The sequence below is a fragment of the Dendrobates tinctorius genome, unplaced genomic scaffold (assembly GCF_039654945.1).
Source record: "Dendrobates tinctorius isolate UK_male_01 unplaced genomic scaffold, ASM3965494v1 ptg000201l, whole genome shotgun sequence".
NCBI lineage: Eukaryota > Metazoa > Chordata > Amphibia > Anura > Dendrobatidae > Dendrobates > Dendrobates tinctorius.
Genome location: NW_027361868.1, coordinates 11,916,812 through 11,933,014, shown reverse-complemented (window position 1 = coordinate 11,933,014; position 16,203 = coordinate 11,916,812). Strand labels below are relative to the sequence as shown.

The following is a 16,203-nucleotide window of genomic DNA, read 5'->3' as shown; positions in this document are numbered from 1 at the left end:
TTCATTATCGCTGCACTTGCACTTAGAAGAATATTGACATTTGTCTTGTATGTGACCTTTTATTTGCCTGTTTAAAGGGGTTGTAGGAGATTAGAAAAGCTACCTGTAGACCTAAGCTTGCCTCTTCACTTCTATGCAGCGACAAAAGTGGCGCTGTTTGTTTTTCTAATTTCCCAACAACCAGATATATACAGTTGTGCTAAAAAGTTTACATACCCCGGGAGAATTTTAGCTTTCTTGGCCTTTTTTCAGAGAATATGAATGGTAACACCAAAACTTTTTCTCCACTCATGGTTAGTGGTTGGGTGAAGCCATTTATTGTCAATCTACTGTGTTTTCTCTTTTTAAATCATAATGACAACCCAAAACATCCAAATGACCCTGATCAAAAGGTTACATACCCCATTTCTTAATGCCCTGTATTGCCCCCTTTAACATCAGTGACAGCTTGAAGTCTTTTGTTGTAGTTGTGGATGAGGTTCTTTATTTTCTCAGATGGTAAAGCTGCCCACTCTTCTTGGCAAAAAGCCTCCAGTTCCTGTAAATTCTTGGGCTGTCTAGCATGAACTTCGCGCATGAGATCTCCCCAGAGTGGCTCAATGATATTGAGGTCAGGAAACCGAGATGGCCATTCCAGAACCTTCACTTTGTTCTTTTGTAGCCAATGACAGGTCGACCTGGACTTGTGTTTTGGATCGTTGTCATGTTGGATTGTCCAAGTACATCCAATGCGCAGATTCTGGGCTGATTATTGCAAATTTGCCTCCAGTATTTGCTGATAACGTGCTACATTCATCTTTTCTTCAACTTTAACCAAATTTCCTGTGCCTTTGTAGCTCACACATCCCCAAAACTTCAGTGATCCACCTCTGTGCTTTTCAGTACTTTGACCAAATCTCCTATGCCTTTGTAGCTCACACATCCCTAAAATATCAGTGATTCACCTCTGTCCTTTACAGTAGGAATGGTGTTCCTTTCATCATAGGCCTTGTTAACCTCTCTCCAAATGTAACGTTTATGGTTGTGGCCAAACAAAAAGTTCAATTTTGGTCTCATGACTCCAAATTGCCTTGTTCCAGAAGTCTTGAGGCTTGTCTCTGTGCTGTTTTGCGTATTCTAGGTGAGATACTTTGTGGTATTTGCACAGTAATGGCTTTCTTCTGGCGGCGCGATCATGCAGCCCATTTTTCTTCAAGTGCCTCCTTATTGTGCATCTTGTATTTCAGCTGATGTTATGTGTGGATTTTTCTTTGCATCCCAAAAAATTTTCCTGGCAGTTGTGGATGAAATTTTTGTTGGTCTACCTGACCGTGGTTTTGTTTTTTACAGAGCCCCTGATTTTCCATTTGTTAATCACAGTTTGAACACTGCTGACGGGCATTATCAATTCCTTGGATATCTTTTTGTATCCCTTTCCTGTTTTGTACAGTTCAACTACCTTTTCCCGTAGAACCATTGGCAGTTTTTTGTTTTCCCCATGACTCACAATCCAGAAATGTCAGTGGCTGGATGAAAGATGCAAGAGTCTGTCTGGATCCCAGAAACTCACTCAGCTTTCATGCACACACACTGATTACAAGCAAACAGGTCACAGGTGAGGATGTTACCTTTAGTAGCCATTCAAACCCATTTTTGTCAACTTCTGTGCATGTTATCAGGCGAAAATCACCAGGGTATGTTAACGTTTGATCAGGGTCATTTGGATGTTTTGGGTTGTCATTATGATTTAAAAAGAGAAAACACCGTAGTTTGACAATAAATGGCTTCACCCAACCACTAACCATGAGTGGAGAAAAAGTTTTGGTGTGATCATTCATATTCTCTGAAAAATAGACCAAGAAAACAAAATTCTGCCAGGGTAAGTAAACTTTTTAGCACAACTGTATAATATAAACATTACCATGGCAGATCTATGCTAAAATCCATAGGGTATTAATTACCATGACTGCAGAAAAGATGTTACCCCATTGGCAGGGGGCCCTTATTTACCTCTCGATGGCACCATCCTTATGACCATTCAAGGGCAAGAGAAAAGCGCCACCTAGCGCAGTAGGCACTGATACTGTTGGATACAAAATTTTTAGCTTTTGGGCACTTATCATGAAAATGTTTTTTGAGAAACTCATAATTATGAATATGGGTATTCTTTAGCAGTCAGGACCGATATCTGTGCAGATCTTTTTACATAATGCAGAATTAAAGGGTTCTTCCAGTTTTGGAAAACCTATGCCCCTCAAACAGCTGTGCATCATTATTCATCCTTGGTCTCCACCGCTGCTTCCCGTGACGCTTTATCAGTATCACTGATGTCACGTCAATAGCGCTGCAGCCGATCTCTGAGCTTTAGCGGCTCTGCCCGAGGTGACGACATGAGTTGACTGGCTGCAGGTTGTTGACGTGACGTGGCGTTGCAGACAGTAACAGACACCAGGAACAGTGGCGGAGGCTCACAGTCTGACCTGGGGAGGGTGGGTGAAGAAAATTTGTATCAAAACAATCTACAGCCAGGGGACAAAGTTTTTACCAAAACATGGAAAACCCCTTTAAGCAGTTGTGTATCTCCAATTCCCATAGGACACACTTTATATCATTGACTACCAGGTAGTCTTACTTTATAACTTGATTTCATGACATCCTAACCAGGGTCACTTATCACAAAGAGTCTACTACTCTCAGATCTGTTGTAGGACGCCATATTTTTGCACCCGTTCCATGTTTCCTCCCTGCCGATTGGTTTCAGTTTGGCACATTGGTGATGTAGCTGTGAACGTTTAGGCTGATTTGTAGTCATTAATGATTTGTAGTGGTGTGACACGTAGGAGGAGATGCTCCTCGCCTGAACATTTTGGAAATTAGTTCAGCCATGTATAATATGCGTATGGGGGTGCAGCCTCCATTGCGGCTCTACTGCAAGACTCCGGTGGTCTGGAACATGGCAAAAATCCTGGGGCAAAACTATAGTGGGGACACGAGTTGTCCTCGCACCCAAGGTCTAAAAAAGGTTCCTTTAGCCCAGTTGAGAAAATTAATACTATTAAAGATCTGGGAGATTTTACTTCGACAAGATTCCATTAACCCCACAAATCTTGAGGCTGTGTGCCCACGTTGCGTTTTTTAAGCGTTTTTGATGCGTTTTTCAGGGTCAAACCGCATAAAAAACGCTTAAAAGAAGCATCCCATTCATTTTAATGCATTTTGGCATTTTTGTGACAATGGATGTGTTTTTTACCGCTAAGGAAACGCTTAGCGGTAAAAAAAAACGCAGCATGTTCATTAATTTCCGCTTAGGTCTGCGTTTTTGGCTATTTCCTATAGTCCAAATGACGCACGGAAAAAAACGCATCAAAACCGCGCTTTTTTTGCGGGAAAAAACGCGCGTTTTCTGGGAAGGAGACCCGTTTCCTGAGCGTTCAAAAACGCTATTGTGGGCACATAGCCTTAAGGAATCTGTCTAATGTCCGAACCACAGGCTGCATGGTCCCTCATTTATCAAAACAAAATAATTCTGTTGCCCAAAGCAACCAATCAGAGCGCAGCTTTCATTTTTTAAACGGCCCTGGTAAAATGAAAGCTGTGCTGTGATTGGCTGCTATGGGCAACAAAGACTAGTTTTCCTTTAGGCCTTGTTCTCACGTAGTGACCTTAAACCATTTAGATAAATACGGTCCTATTCTGTGTTTTTTATTTTTTAGAAAACCTGATGGACATTAATGTAAATAAAATCAAATTAAACCTGTGCATTGATTGGTTGCTATGGGCAGCAACAAAAAAATTGGGGGGATTGTTTTTATTAATTTCACTTTAAAAATGGTATGAGCGAAAGTGTCCGATCGGCGTCTCCTCTACGTCCTCTCCCCACTTTCCATGTTTCACTAGTTTCTCCCTATCTATCAAGCACCGGGTGAAGAAAAAGCCTCAGAGGAGCCCCCCTCGGGTTCCACTTTTTGCCCCAGCAGATTTATGAAAAACAATTAGAAAAAGAAAACTGACTGTATAAGATATTAACCAATCACAGTGCAGCTTTCATTTTCTAGGAGCACTGTAAGAAATGAAAGCAGCGCTGTGATTGGTTGCTATGGACGGCAGACATTTTTTCTTTTACACAGTACTTCCTTTTTGTTTTTTTGACGCGCCACTGCGTTCTTTTTAATGAGGGACACGATTGAGCGTTCATGCGGCAGTCATTCGAGAACTGCCGGTTCCCTTTAAGTAGGAGGACAAGAGCCGATGATGATGACTCCCCTCCTTTGCATAAATTAAAACCACAGCAACCATATTTTTTTGTACTAGAGGACCACAGGGCTTACAGTCCATGAGTGGCCCCCTGGCCACAGGGCTGCGATCCTCTTACCTTGCCCCTTTTCTAATTAGTAGGCCCGGCGTGTCGTCATGCATACGTGCACTCCATAACCATGATGTCGCGCTAGGCCCACTAATTGGAAAAGCCCCCCAGTATGACGACAGATAAGAGGGTCTCTGGCCCAGTGGCCACGGATATGGGTCCTGCCAATCTACTTGCTCAACTATAGTGGGCACCTATTAATTTTACTGGGGGTTCTGCAGAGTATATATCCCTCTCCTGCCAGTAGGGGTCATTTTGAGATGGTGCATCCCTATTGTACAACCCCTTTTATTTATTTTTATTTTTTTTATAAAATAAGTATGTAATTCAGACTAAAAATCATTTTTGCAGTAGGGTTTTATTAAAAATATTGCCCCGTTTACCCTCTATAGCCCCTGTGTTGCGCTATTAGCGGCTGCAAAATGAGTCAACTGCTATTCCACCAGTGAGCCCGTTTTATGATGGTCGGAAGGGGGAGCTTGCAACTCTTTTCTCAGCCTTTTTTTTTTTTTTTTTAGTTCTTCTTTGCTAATTTATGACCATAGACCACATCAAAGTTGTATGTGCAGGGACACAGCATGTAAAAGCTAAACACTGCAACATTTTTAATTAAACCCAATGGCAAAAAAAAAAGTAAAAAAAAATTAAATAATTTTACCAAAGGTAGACATTGACAACCCTGGAGAACCATTATGTGGAGACCCAACAGCCTTGTGGGCACTGGACTATTGGAGTCTTGCAGTAGCTTCTAATGATTTGACCCCAAATAAATTGGTCTGGCCCAGGATGGCTGCGCCCAGGATGACCTCTGTGATAACCTGTTTAAATCTTTTAATTAAACTATTTTTTTTTCTTTGCTATTTAGCCCATTAACTCTTTGGAGACTCGATTTCCTTGCTCAGCATGTATTTATGTTTAATGTAGAAATATTCATGTAAAAAAAAAAAAATGTATGAATGGAATTCAATTTGGAAAAGTTTTAATTCTTTAATATACATGAATTTCTTGTAATATTTGAATGTAACATATGTATAAAAAAAACTCAGAAAACACAACTTATCCAAATTAAATGCATTAGCTGTTGTCGCTTTTTTTTTCCGTCCACTTCTTGACCTCCTGTGTGTGTTTTGCTGACTAGGATGCCACAGGCTCAGAAGTATCCCAGATATGTCAGTGCTAAGCTAGGGATGACCTGGATACTTGTATCACGGACAGGTAGGACCAGAATGTAAAGGTGATTATGATATTAGTCTTCAGAAGAGCCACGAAACGCTTACTCATCGCAAATTAGCGCTAGGTAGACACTTTTGGTGGGAGTCACAGGGGGTCCGTGCCAGGGCTGCCGGTGCGTGGTGCAATTGTATAATGCCATTTTGGATGTCGGACAAGACCGTGTAGATTATAAACACTTGTGTATGAAGTTTTCAACATATAAATACCTGGGTCTGACTTTTTTAAAGTGATTCTCAACTTTGGACATTCCCTACTTGTTAGACAGTAATAGACTTGACAATAAGCTGCTCACAAAGTGTTCACATTGAAATTTGTGTAATGCAGGTCCTCCACTGTAATGTGAGCGTATAGTATTGGCGTATAATAGCCTAAACATGCAACAAATTTGTTGAAATTTTAAGCTGGTTGGGACGGACGTAAAAAAAAAGAACCATTAAGGTGCAAAAATTTTGTGCAACTCCTTGTGCGAAAACATTCAAAGGCGTTTTCTTTTCCCATTGGCAAAATATTTTTGATGAATCAGGACCTCTTTGGGTCTACTCTCTACTTTGGCCAAGAGATAAGGATTCTAAGCAAAGGAACCACTGTTATAACGCCACATTTGTTAACAGGGTAAATACAAGTTTGGCCAAATGCAAAACTCTTGTGTTGTGGAAAACTTAACATTGCACATCACCCTGAAGACACCATCCCCACAGTCACACATGGTGGCAGCATCATACGGTGGGGAGGCTTTTCTTCAGCAGGGACAGGGAAGCTGGGCAGAATTGTTCGGAAGATGGATGATGCTAAATACAGGGAAATCCTGGAGGAAAATCTATTAGGCTATGTTCCCACAATAAGTTGTTTTTTATTTTTATTTATTTATTATTTTTTTTTCAAACGCTGCATATTTTTTTAAAAAAATGCAAGTAGCCAATTTTACTTAATGGGTGCAGAAAATCTGCAACATCAAAAACTCACCAAAATCTCATCTTGGGCACACAACCTTAGAGGCTACTAAAAACTTGAGACTAGGGCGTAGATTCACCTTTCAGCAGGACAAAGACCCTAAACATTCTACCAGAGCTACAATGGATGGTTTAGATTAAAGCATATTCATGGGTGTGAATGGCCGAGTCACAGTCCAGACCTAAATCCCAATGAGAATCTATGGCAAGACTTGAAGTTGCTGATCACAGACATCTCTATCCAATGTCACTGAGCGCGAGCGAATGTGCAAAGAAGGAGGAGGCGCAAACATGTCACCTTGGAATGTGCAAAGCTGGTAGATACAAACCCCAACAAAATTGCAACAGTAATTGCAGCAAAAGGTAGTCCTACAAAGTATTGACTTGGGGGGCTGAATACAAATGCATGTCACAAAAATATTTTTGTATTTTTAAATTATTTAGAAAACCATGAATCATTTCAATTACACGTCAGAAATACTTGCTACTTAGTGTTAGTATATCACATAAAATCCAAATAAAATACATTTATCTTTAATATAATACAAAAAAAAGATGAAGACCGCAAAAGAAAAAAATACATAGTGGTTTAATAGCCCATGTAGGCTCCTGCGATGTTTCGGCTCAAGGTGAAAAGGCTCATACATTGAGATGAAACGTTGCAGGAACCTACATGGGCTATTAGCATTCCTTTTTGAAAAAAATGTATAGTGGTTTATCTTCATCTTTTTTGTTATATACATATCTATATACACAGATATGTGTATATATACACATAGTCAGGGCCAAAAGTGTTGGCACCCTTGAAATTGGTCCAGGAAATTATTGCAATTACAGATGTTTTGTCATACCTATGTTTATTTCCTTTATGTGTATTGGGACAACACAAAATGGACATCATTCCATACAAAATTGTTGGCACCATCAAGTTAATTTTTGGTTGCACGCCCTTTGGAATAAATAACTACAATCGCTTCCTCTAACTATCAACAAGCTTCCTACACCACTCAACTGGAATTTTGCAAACTTTTCCAGGTCTTCCATATGTGAAGGTGCCTTCTCCCAACAGCAATTTTAAGATCTCTCCACAGATAATCAAAGGGATTTAGATCCGGACTGATTGCTGCCACTTCAGAACTCTCCAGCGCTTTGTTGCCATCTATTTCTGGGTGCTTCTTATGTATGTTTGGGGTTATTGTCCTGTTGGAAGACCCATGATGCAAACCCAGCTTTCTGACACTGGACACTACATTTCAACCAAAAATCCTTTGGTAATCTTCAGATTTCATGATGCCTTGCACACAGTCAAGGCACCCAGTGCCAAAGGCAGCAAAACAACCCCAAAATATGTTTGAACCTCCACCATATTGGAGTGTAAGTACTGCATTCTTTTGTTTGTAGGCCTCATTCCGGTTTTGGTAAACAGTAGAATGATGTGCGTTACCAAAAAGCTCTATCTTGGTCTAATCTGTCCACAGGACTATTTCCCAGGCGGATTTTGGCTTATGTACATTTTAGCCAACTGCAGGCTAGCGTTTTATGTCTCTGTGTCAGCACTGGCGTCCTTCTGGGTCTCCTGCCATAGCGTTTTATTTCATTCAAATGTCAACAGATAATTTGTGCTGACACTGATGCATCCAGAGCCTGCAGAACAGCTTGAATTTCTTTGAAACTTGATTGGGGCTGCTATCCACCATCCAAACTATCCTGCTTTTCAATCTTTAATCAATTTTTTTCTGCCATCCTGGGAGATAAGCTGCAGTGCCATGGGTTGTAAATTTCTTGATTATTGTCACGCACACTGGTGGCGCATGTTATTTGTGAAACCATGGGGCCGGTCTTACCTAGGAGAGGCGTAGCAAAGCGACTACCTGGGCTTCAGTGCAGCTCCTGATGGTGGAGTCAGCCTTGAGCTGCAGGTAGCCACCAAGTACCACCCCTAGGCAGTTTCCGGTACTGCAGTTGTTAACCCCAAGGGTCACACACGCAGACACGGATTTGGGCTCTGTTGAAACTATACCAGTACTGGCTCCTCAGGCAGAATGGACACTAACACGGAGTCACAGACAGGGCTGGATTCGGAGACTAGTATAACAGTCTGAAGACTTGAGTATTGAGATAGATACACATTCAGGCACTGGCCACACACAGACCAGGAGAGCAAGTTCAGGAACTGGCAGCACAAGCACCCAGGAGTTCAGGTTAGTTCCACAGTAACTCACTTATGATTCCATGTTGCTTAGGCACCTACCTATTGGAGAAGTTGCCTTTTATACTAAGATACCTCCCAGCTATTGTCTGGGGGCATCTAACAAGTGTGTGTGCTACCTCTGTAAGAACAGAGAAGCGTGCGCACTAGGCGCACCGCTGAGAACTACCCAGACGCAGGAGATGGGACAAGGAACACATGTTGAATTTGCCTTTTTGTGTTGTTCAAGTACACACAAAGGAAATAAACATGTAGCAAAACATGTAATTGCAATAATTTTCTGGGCGAACTACTTAATTTTTTGGAACAATCTCAAGGGTGCCAACACTTAAGGCCATGACTGTATGTATAGGTGGATAGATACGTAGATACTCAACATAATGTGCTAATTAGTTTAGTAATCTATCCGTGTAATCAACAGAGCTTTTGTTTTCTGATACAGAGCTCCAAATCTCCCACACACTCACTGAATTGCTATCTACATCTCCCCCAAGCACATTCTGTGCTGCTGTCTACATTACCCCCCCACACACTCTGATTTCCTGTCTACATCTCCCCCACACACACACTCTGGTTTCCTGTTTACATCTGCCCCACGCACAGACTTTTCTGCTGTCTACCTCTCCCCCACACACTCTATTTTCCTGTCTACATCTCCCCCACGCACACACTGTTCTGTCTACCTCTCCCCCCACACACTATTTTCCTGTCTACATCTCCCCTGCGCACACACTTTTCTGCTGTCTACCTCTTCCCCCCACACACTATTTTCCTGTCTACATCTCCCCCACGCACACACTGTTCTGCTGTCTACATCTCCACATACACACTCTGGTTTCCTGTCTACATCACCCCCACGCGCACACTTTTCTGCTGTCTACCTCTCCCCCCCACACACTCTATTTTCCTGTCTACATCTCCCCCACGCACACACTTTTCTGCTGTCTACCTATCCCCCCACACACTCTGATTTCCTGTCTATATCTCCCCCACACACGCTCTGTTATGCTGTCTACATCTCCCCCACACACTGATTTCCTGTCTACATCCCCCTTTCCAAACTGTGATCCACTGAGTACATGCTTCCACCCTTCCTATTACCTCTAACACTGAAAGAAGGGTGATGAGAATCTACGACTGCAACAGGGTGACACATTTTTAATAAAGACTATTCGATAAGTAGGAAATAAATCATGGAAACGTGGCCATAGCGTTTAACATGTTGATGAAATGTCAGCTGATAGCCAAATTAATTGCAAAGTGGCAGCTAATGTTGCTGCATTTTAGAACTACTTTATAAAAACTCAATATCTGTACGTATAGATGAAAATAAAACCAGCCTGAAATTCCCAGAAGACAGCTGTAGTTACAGCATGTTGACTTCTTACGTTTGCAGCCACTAGGGGGCGATGATCATAAACAGGACAGGTTACAATGAGTTGCAGTCAACTCTATTTACCATCGGTACTCGTTTTATTGATGTCGCTAAAAATGTACAAAGCTGCATTTGGTCTGGTCAAACGGGTCTTTCACTAAAGTTATATTAACATTTCATAAAAATCCATTGTAGACAGATTTAAACAGGGTTGCACAAAGTTGACACACTAATCTTGTTATTCAGTAACATATGAGGATTTTACAAATTTCAGTTCATATATTTTATATGTTTTTTTTGTTTGTTTTTTTACCCATATTAAAACATGATATGATTTTGCTCGTTACTTAGAAGACTTTGGGACCCCGTGGACGTGACCCCGTGGACGTTTCCCATTAGTGTTCAGCATTGTTTGAAGTTTTGCAGATGATGTTTCTTGACCATCTGGTTTAGGTCAAAGTAAGCAATAAATCTCAAGCCCAAACTGATGTACAGTCACATTGGCTTTTATACGAGAACCACTATGTATAACAAATTGAATGCCTGTGGTTGAGATTATCGAAGGGCTAATTTCCACAAACCAGTCTAGATCAGCCATCTAGCAGTTTACATTCTACCAACACTTCACGTTTTGCCCTAGGTCCCTCTGTGAGCCCATCCTATATGTAATATATATATATGTACAGTATATATTTAGTACAGTACAGCAAGCCTTCTTTCAGCCTGGGATATAAGCCTTTTACTACGAGAATTCCTCATTGCTGTCTGCCAATTTAATAATCTGCTTTATGAAAAATTTTGTAGAAAAAAAAATTAAGTACCGTAATTTAGTGTGTTGCATATACATACATCAAATATGCATATTAATATATCATTTGTAGTATATACGAATGGAAATCTAATAAATTTTAGAGGATTGCACATCTGGGTTATTTTAAAAAAATAACATTTCCAAAGTGAAAATTTTCATGTTTGAAAAGTTGACTTTTTAGAAAAAAAAAAAGTCCTGGATAGTCCTGATGTTCAGCTGACCGTGGCCACTGCTGGGGTCTTGTCTCCTCCATCTCCTTCTGTGTTTTCCACCTGGTTCTTCTTACCCAAACTTTTCAGCATTCCTAAGAAAGATGCGACAGTCTCTTTCAGGCTTTTCTCTAGCAGCCAGCCTTCACTTTCACATTCAGGATCTTCAGGGTTTGCTATGCTGTCCAAGCTGGTATGCAGGTAACGGAGACCAATCATGTCGCCCATCTGCAAAATACGGTCAACCACAAAAGTTTGAGTATAGGAGAAATGTTCCACAAGACATTTACAACACATTTGTCTTCTTTCTTGTGTTTTTGACTGCAAACCTAGCATAGTATTAAAAAAAAAAATACACCAATGAAAACCTTGCAGACCCCATTATAAGTCAATCTGATCAATTGTACTTTGAGAATCTACCACAACAGACCTTGTTCCCTTAAGAATAAAAGATGTGGAACCTGATCTTTCTCATTGAATACATGGAGGGTAGGGTGGGGGTACACAGCACTGTGGATATAGGCCCTGCCACTAGTAATCTGGCACTACGTACAAAAAAAAAAAAAAGTTGACTCTGGCTGGTGGGGCTATACCCTTTCCACAGACACTAGGCAAAATTCCTTTGTGAGTCTTGGACAATTGTCGCTGGTTATTGCTCCATTTGGCAAAGATTGTGGTCTGCATATTCAGCATCAAAAAAATGCTGTTTCCAGTCTTTTCCTTTGTACGAGGCACTCACACACCCTCTACCTCCAAGACTTCCTTCACATGAAGGTCTTCCCTCGCTCAAAACCTTTTCTTTGATGGGTGGAATCTGTATTCATATCTTATAGAATAGAGATCTTCTCCTTGACCTGACACAAGATTTTTTTTCCTTCATTTCCTCTGAAGGCTCTACCCCATGCATCTGCTTTTTCTGAGCAATCCACATCCTCCAGCTCCAAGGAGTAATTGTCTTAGCTCCAGACTCAGAATTGTTCCAGGTTTATAAATCCAACCTGCTCACTGTTCCCAAGAAGGACGACTCCGTTATACCCTTTATGAAACTGAAGAGGCTCAACAGATTTGTGTAGTTTAGAAGGTTTTTTTTATGAAATCTCTGTGATCTGTAGTTGCTTTACTGGAGCTTCAGGCATTCCTCTCCAGTGGACCTACATGTGCATATCTTCACATCCCCATTCCAGGTCTCACCAATGATTTCTTTGCTTCATTTCTAGCTTGTTGCCCTCACATACAGTCTTTGTTCCCAACATGACACTTCTCCATGCCAGGGGGTAGCAATCATTCTCTACATGGAAGTTGTTCTGGTGAAGATTCCCTTTTGCGAGGAGAATCGCTCCTGTATTTAGATCTTCTTGGACTACCAAGAACCATGGTTGTATCCTGGACTGGTAGAAGTCATGCCGTTTTAACACATTGAATTTCTGGGAATTACCTTCAACACTCGTAGGGTTTTTTTTTGCTCCAGACAAAATTTCCTGTCTTCAGTTAAGAGTGTGATCTCTATGGACGGTAACCTCGTGCTCCATCTACTTCTTCATTAAGGTCCATGACATGATGGGCCCAGTCTTCCAAGCAGTCTCCTATGACCAGTTTCACACACTCTTCCACTGCAGTTAATGTAAAGGTTCACCAGGTGAGGTGTATATGTTAAGCCTCTGGTCCAAGTTGGCACATGGACCTCAGGAGTTTGTCCAGCTTCCAGAAGACACATGGAATCTTGGTGACTAGGACTATCTGGATACTCAGGAGCAAACGGATGGATGGAGTGGAACCCAGCAAGGATGGATCCGAGTTGAAACACAGTAGTTCATATAATGAAGCAAACCAAACAAGGAACACTAGAGTGTGAGCCCAAGACACAGGTGCGTGTGTGTGTCAGCGAGTTTAAGCAGGTCTAGGGAAATGCTGTCAGCGGCAATCTGCAAAACCTAACGTGGAGCACTACAGAGGGCAGCAGACCCAGTTGAAGGGAGCAGAGCCCAGGTCAGGTGTGTAACAGTTCCATTCTGACTCTAGAGGAAGTTCATGAATTTCTTGGACTTCTGCATCCAAGTCCCTGTTCTAGTTCACAGTCGCTACTCTGCTTCATGGCAGCACCTTCCTCAATTGTCAAATGGTGACAACAAAGGCCAATTTCTCAAGCTGGGGAGTGGTTTTGGCTCAACACATCACTTTGGTCTTCAGAGCAGTTTCGGCTCCAGATCACACTTGTGCAACTAAGAGTCATCTTTTTAGCTCTCTTCCACTGGTCCCTCCTCCAGGGCTACACTAAGGACAGACAACTGTGGTGGTCTATGTGAGCCACCAGCAGGAAATCCCATGAGGATGTTTGGGACCTTCTTGGTGATCAGGCATAATGCTTCCACTTTCCAGGTCTGCAAAGCTGTAACTTGAGCCTCTGTTCACATTTTTGCCAAACTTTAGATGCTTCATATGGTCTCTGCCAATGAAAGCAGGGGAGTAAGATGTTGCAGTGTGCTAGGAAGTCAACATAGTTAGTCCACCAGAATGAACAAACACTTTTTTTGACCAGGTGTCGGCTGCATACTGGTAGGATTTGTAGCCAAAGTACTGTTTCACAATGTATTCAACAAAAAAGAGAGATTTTACGGTGTGTAGAAAAATCTATTCTGAAATATATACTGGTGCTTCTCACAAAATTAGAATATCATCAGAAAGGTAATTTATTTCAGTTCTTCAATGCAAAAAAGTGAAATTCATATATTATATAGAATCATTACACACCGAGTGATCTATTTCACATGTTTATTTCTGTTAATGTTGATGATTATGGGTTACAGCCAATGAAAACCCAAAAGTCCATTATCTCAGTAAATTTGAATAATTAACAAAAAACGCATTTAGAAAGGTCCCTTAGTCTGTTTCAGTAGGCTCCACAATCATGGAAAAGACTGCTGACTGGACAGATGTCCTGAAGGCAGTCATTGACACACTCCACAAGGAGAGTAAGCCACAAAAGGTCATTGATAAAGAAGCTGGCTGTTCACAGAGTGCTGGATCCAAGCATATTAATGGAAAGTGGAGTGGAAGGAAAAAGTGTGGTAGAAAAAGGTGCACAAACAACCAGGGATAACCGCAGCCTTGAAAGGATTGTTAAGAAAAGGCCATTCAAAAATATGGGGGAGATTCACAAGGAGTGGGCTGCTGCTGGAGTCATTGCCTCAAGAGCCACCACACACAGACGTATCCAAGACATGGGCTACAAGTGTCATATTCCTTCTGTCAATCCACTGATGACCAATAGGCTACGCCAGAAGTGTCTTACCTGGGTCAAAGAGAAAAAGAACTGGACTGTTGCTCAGTGGCCCAAGGTGTTGTTTTCACATTAAAGTAAATTTTGCATTACATTTGGAAATCAAGGTCCCAGAGTCTGGTGGAAGAGTGGAGAGGACATAATCCAAGCTGCTGGAGGTCTAGTGTGAAGTTTCCACAATCAGTGATGGTTTGGGGAGCCATGTCATCTGCTGGTATAGGTCCACTGTGCTTTATCAAGACCAAAGTCAGCACAGCCATCTACCAGGGAATTTTAGAGCACTTCATGCTGCCCTCTGCCGACAAGCTTTTTTGGAGATGGAAATCTCATTCTCCAGCAGGACTTGGCCCCTGTCCACACTGCCAAAAGTACCAATACCTGGTTTACAAACAACAGTATCACTGTGCTTACTTGGCTGCAAACTTGCCTGACCTTAACCCATAGAGAATCTATGCGGTATTGTCAAGAGGAAGATGAGAAACACCAGACCCAACAATGCAGACGAGCTGAAGGCTGCTATCAAAGCAACCTGGGCTTCCATAACCCCTCAGCAGTGCTACAGGCTGATCGCCTCCATGCCACGCCGCATTGATGCAGTAATTGATGCAAAAGGAGCCCGACCAAGTATTGAGTGCATTTACTGATCATACATTTCAGTAGGCCAACATTTCGGATTTTGAAATACTTTTTCAAGCTGGTGTTATAAAGTATTCTAATTTACTGAGATAATGACTTTTGGGTTTTCATTGGCTGTAAGCCATAATCATCAACATTAACAGAAATAAACATGTGAAATCACTCTGTCTGTAATGACTCGATATAATATATGAGTTTCACTATTTCTATTGAAGAACTGAAATAAATAAACGTTTTGATGATATTCTAATTTTGTGAGAAGCACCTGTATATATAAATCAGTAGAGAATGACCCACTATTGGAATGTCTTTATTCGCAGTATAATGTTAGAAAAAATAATATATCTAAGAAAATGTAATATATCTGAACGTTTTGAAAATGCAAATATGAGATCCATGATTCGAGGAATACATGACGTGTAAAGACTTGATTAAAGCGTTATTTCAGGTAAACTGAGCACATCGGGCCAGATTCATCATGCAGTTTTTGCCAGAATTCTGGTATAAAAGTAGTTGAAATGTTGCAAAACTCGAAATTGCAAAAAAATGTTTACTACTTTTTCTCTTTTTTTACAACAGTTAAGACCAGCTCTGCCATTATTTTTAAGATTAGAAGGAACTCGAATGAGTTGTGGATAAGCTTTCCCTAAAAAAATCATAATTTATGCCACAAAAATGACCCCTGACTTGCGTCACGTTCATTCCAGCATTGAGAGTGTCAAAGGTCGTCATGAGCTTGAACTCCCAGACTCTTCTCTCTCTCTGAGATGTGAAGTTGCTTTTCAACACCAGTAATTTCATATCCATGGTGTTATGATCAGGCATACAAAAATGTTTTGCCACAGGTAGATCCATTCTTTTTTCTCTTATTGTGTGACGATGAGCATTCATCCTTGTTCTAAGCTTTTGCCCTGTCTCCCCCACATACAGACCCCCAGTTGGACATTTAGTACAAATAATTAGGTACACCACGTTAGATGTGATGCAGCTGAAAGTACCTGGGATCTTGTAGTCCTGATGTGAATTGGGGATCTTTATCTTGTCCGTGGTCATTATAGATGGACAGGTTTTACATTTTTTCTGGTTACAAGGAAAGGTTCCTCCAGCTGTTGGAGAGGACAGGGAGCTTCTGACAATGATGCTTCTTAGATTTGGGGGCTG

At 41.3% G+C, this 16,203-nt stretch overlaps 1 protein-coding gene across 1 annotated transcript in view; it reads right to left on the bottom strand.

Annotated features, from left to right (window-relative positions):
- Positions 1–9,997: 9,997 nt before the first annotated feature.
- Positions 9,998–16,203, bottom strand: part of PRPH2 (peripherin 2) — a 30,671-nt gene continuing 24,465 nt past the window's right edge. The window contains exon 3 of the mRNA XM_073553432.1: positions 9,998–11,357. Coding sequence (XP_073409533.1) covers positions 11,133–11,357 — 225 coding nt within the window. The 3' untranslated portion in view covers positions 9,998–11,132. The remainder of the gene's footprint in view (positions 11,358–16,203) is intronic.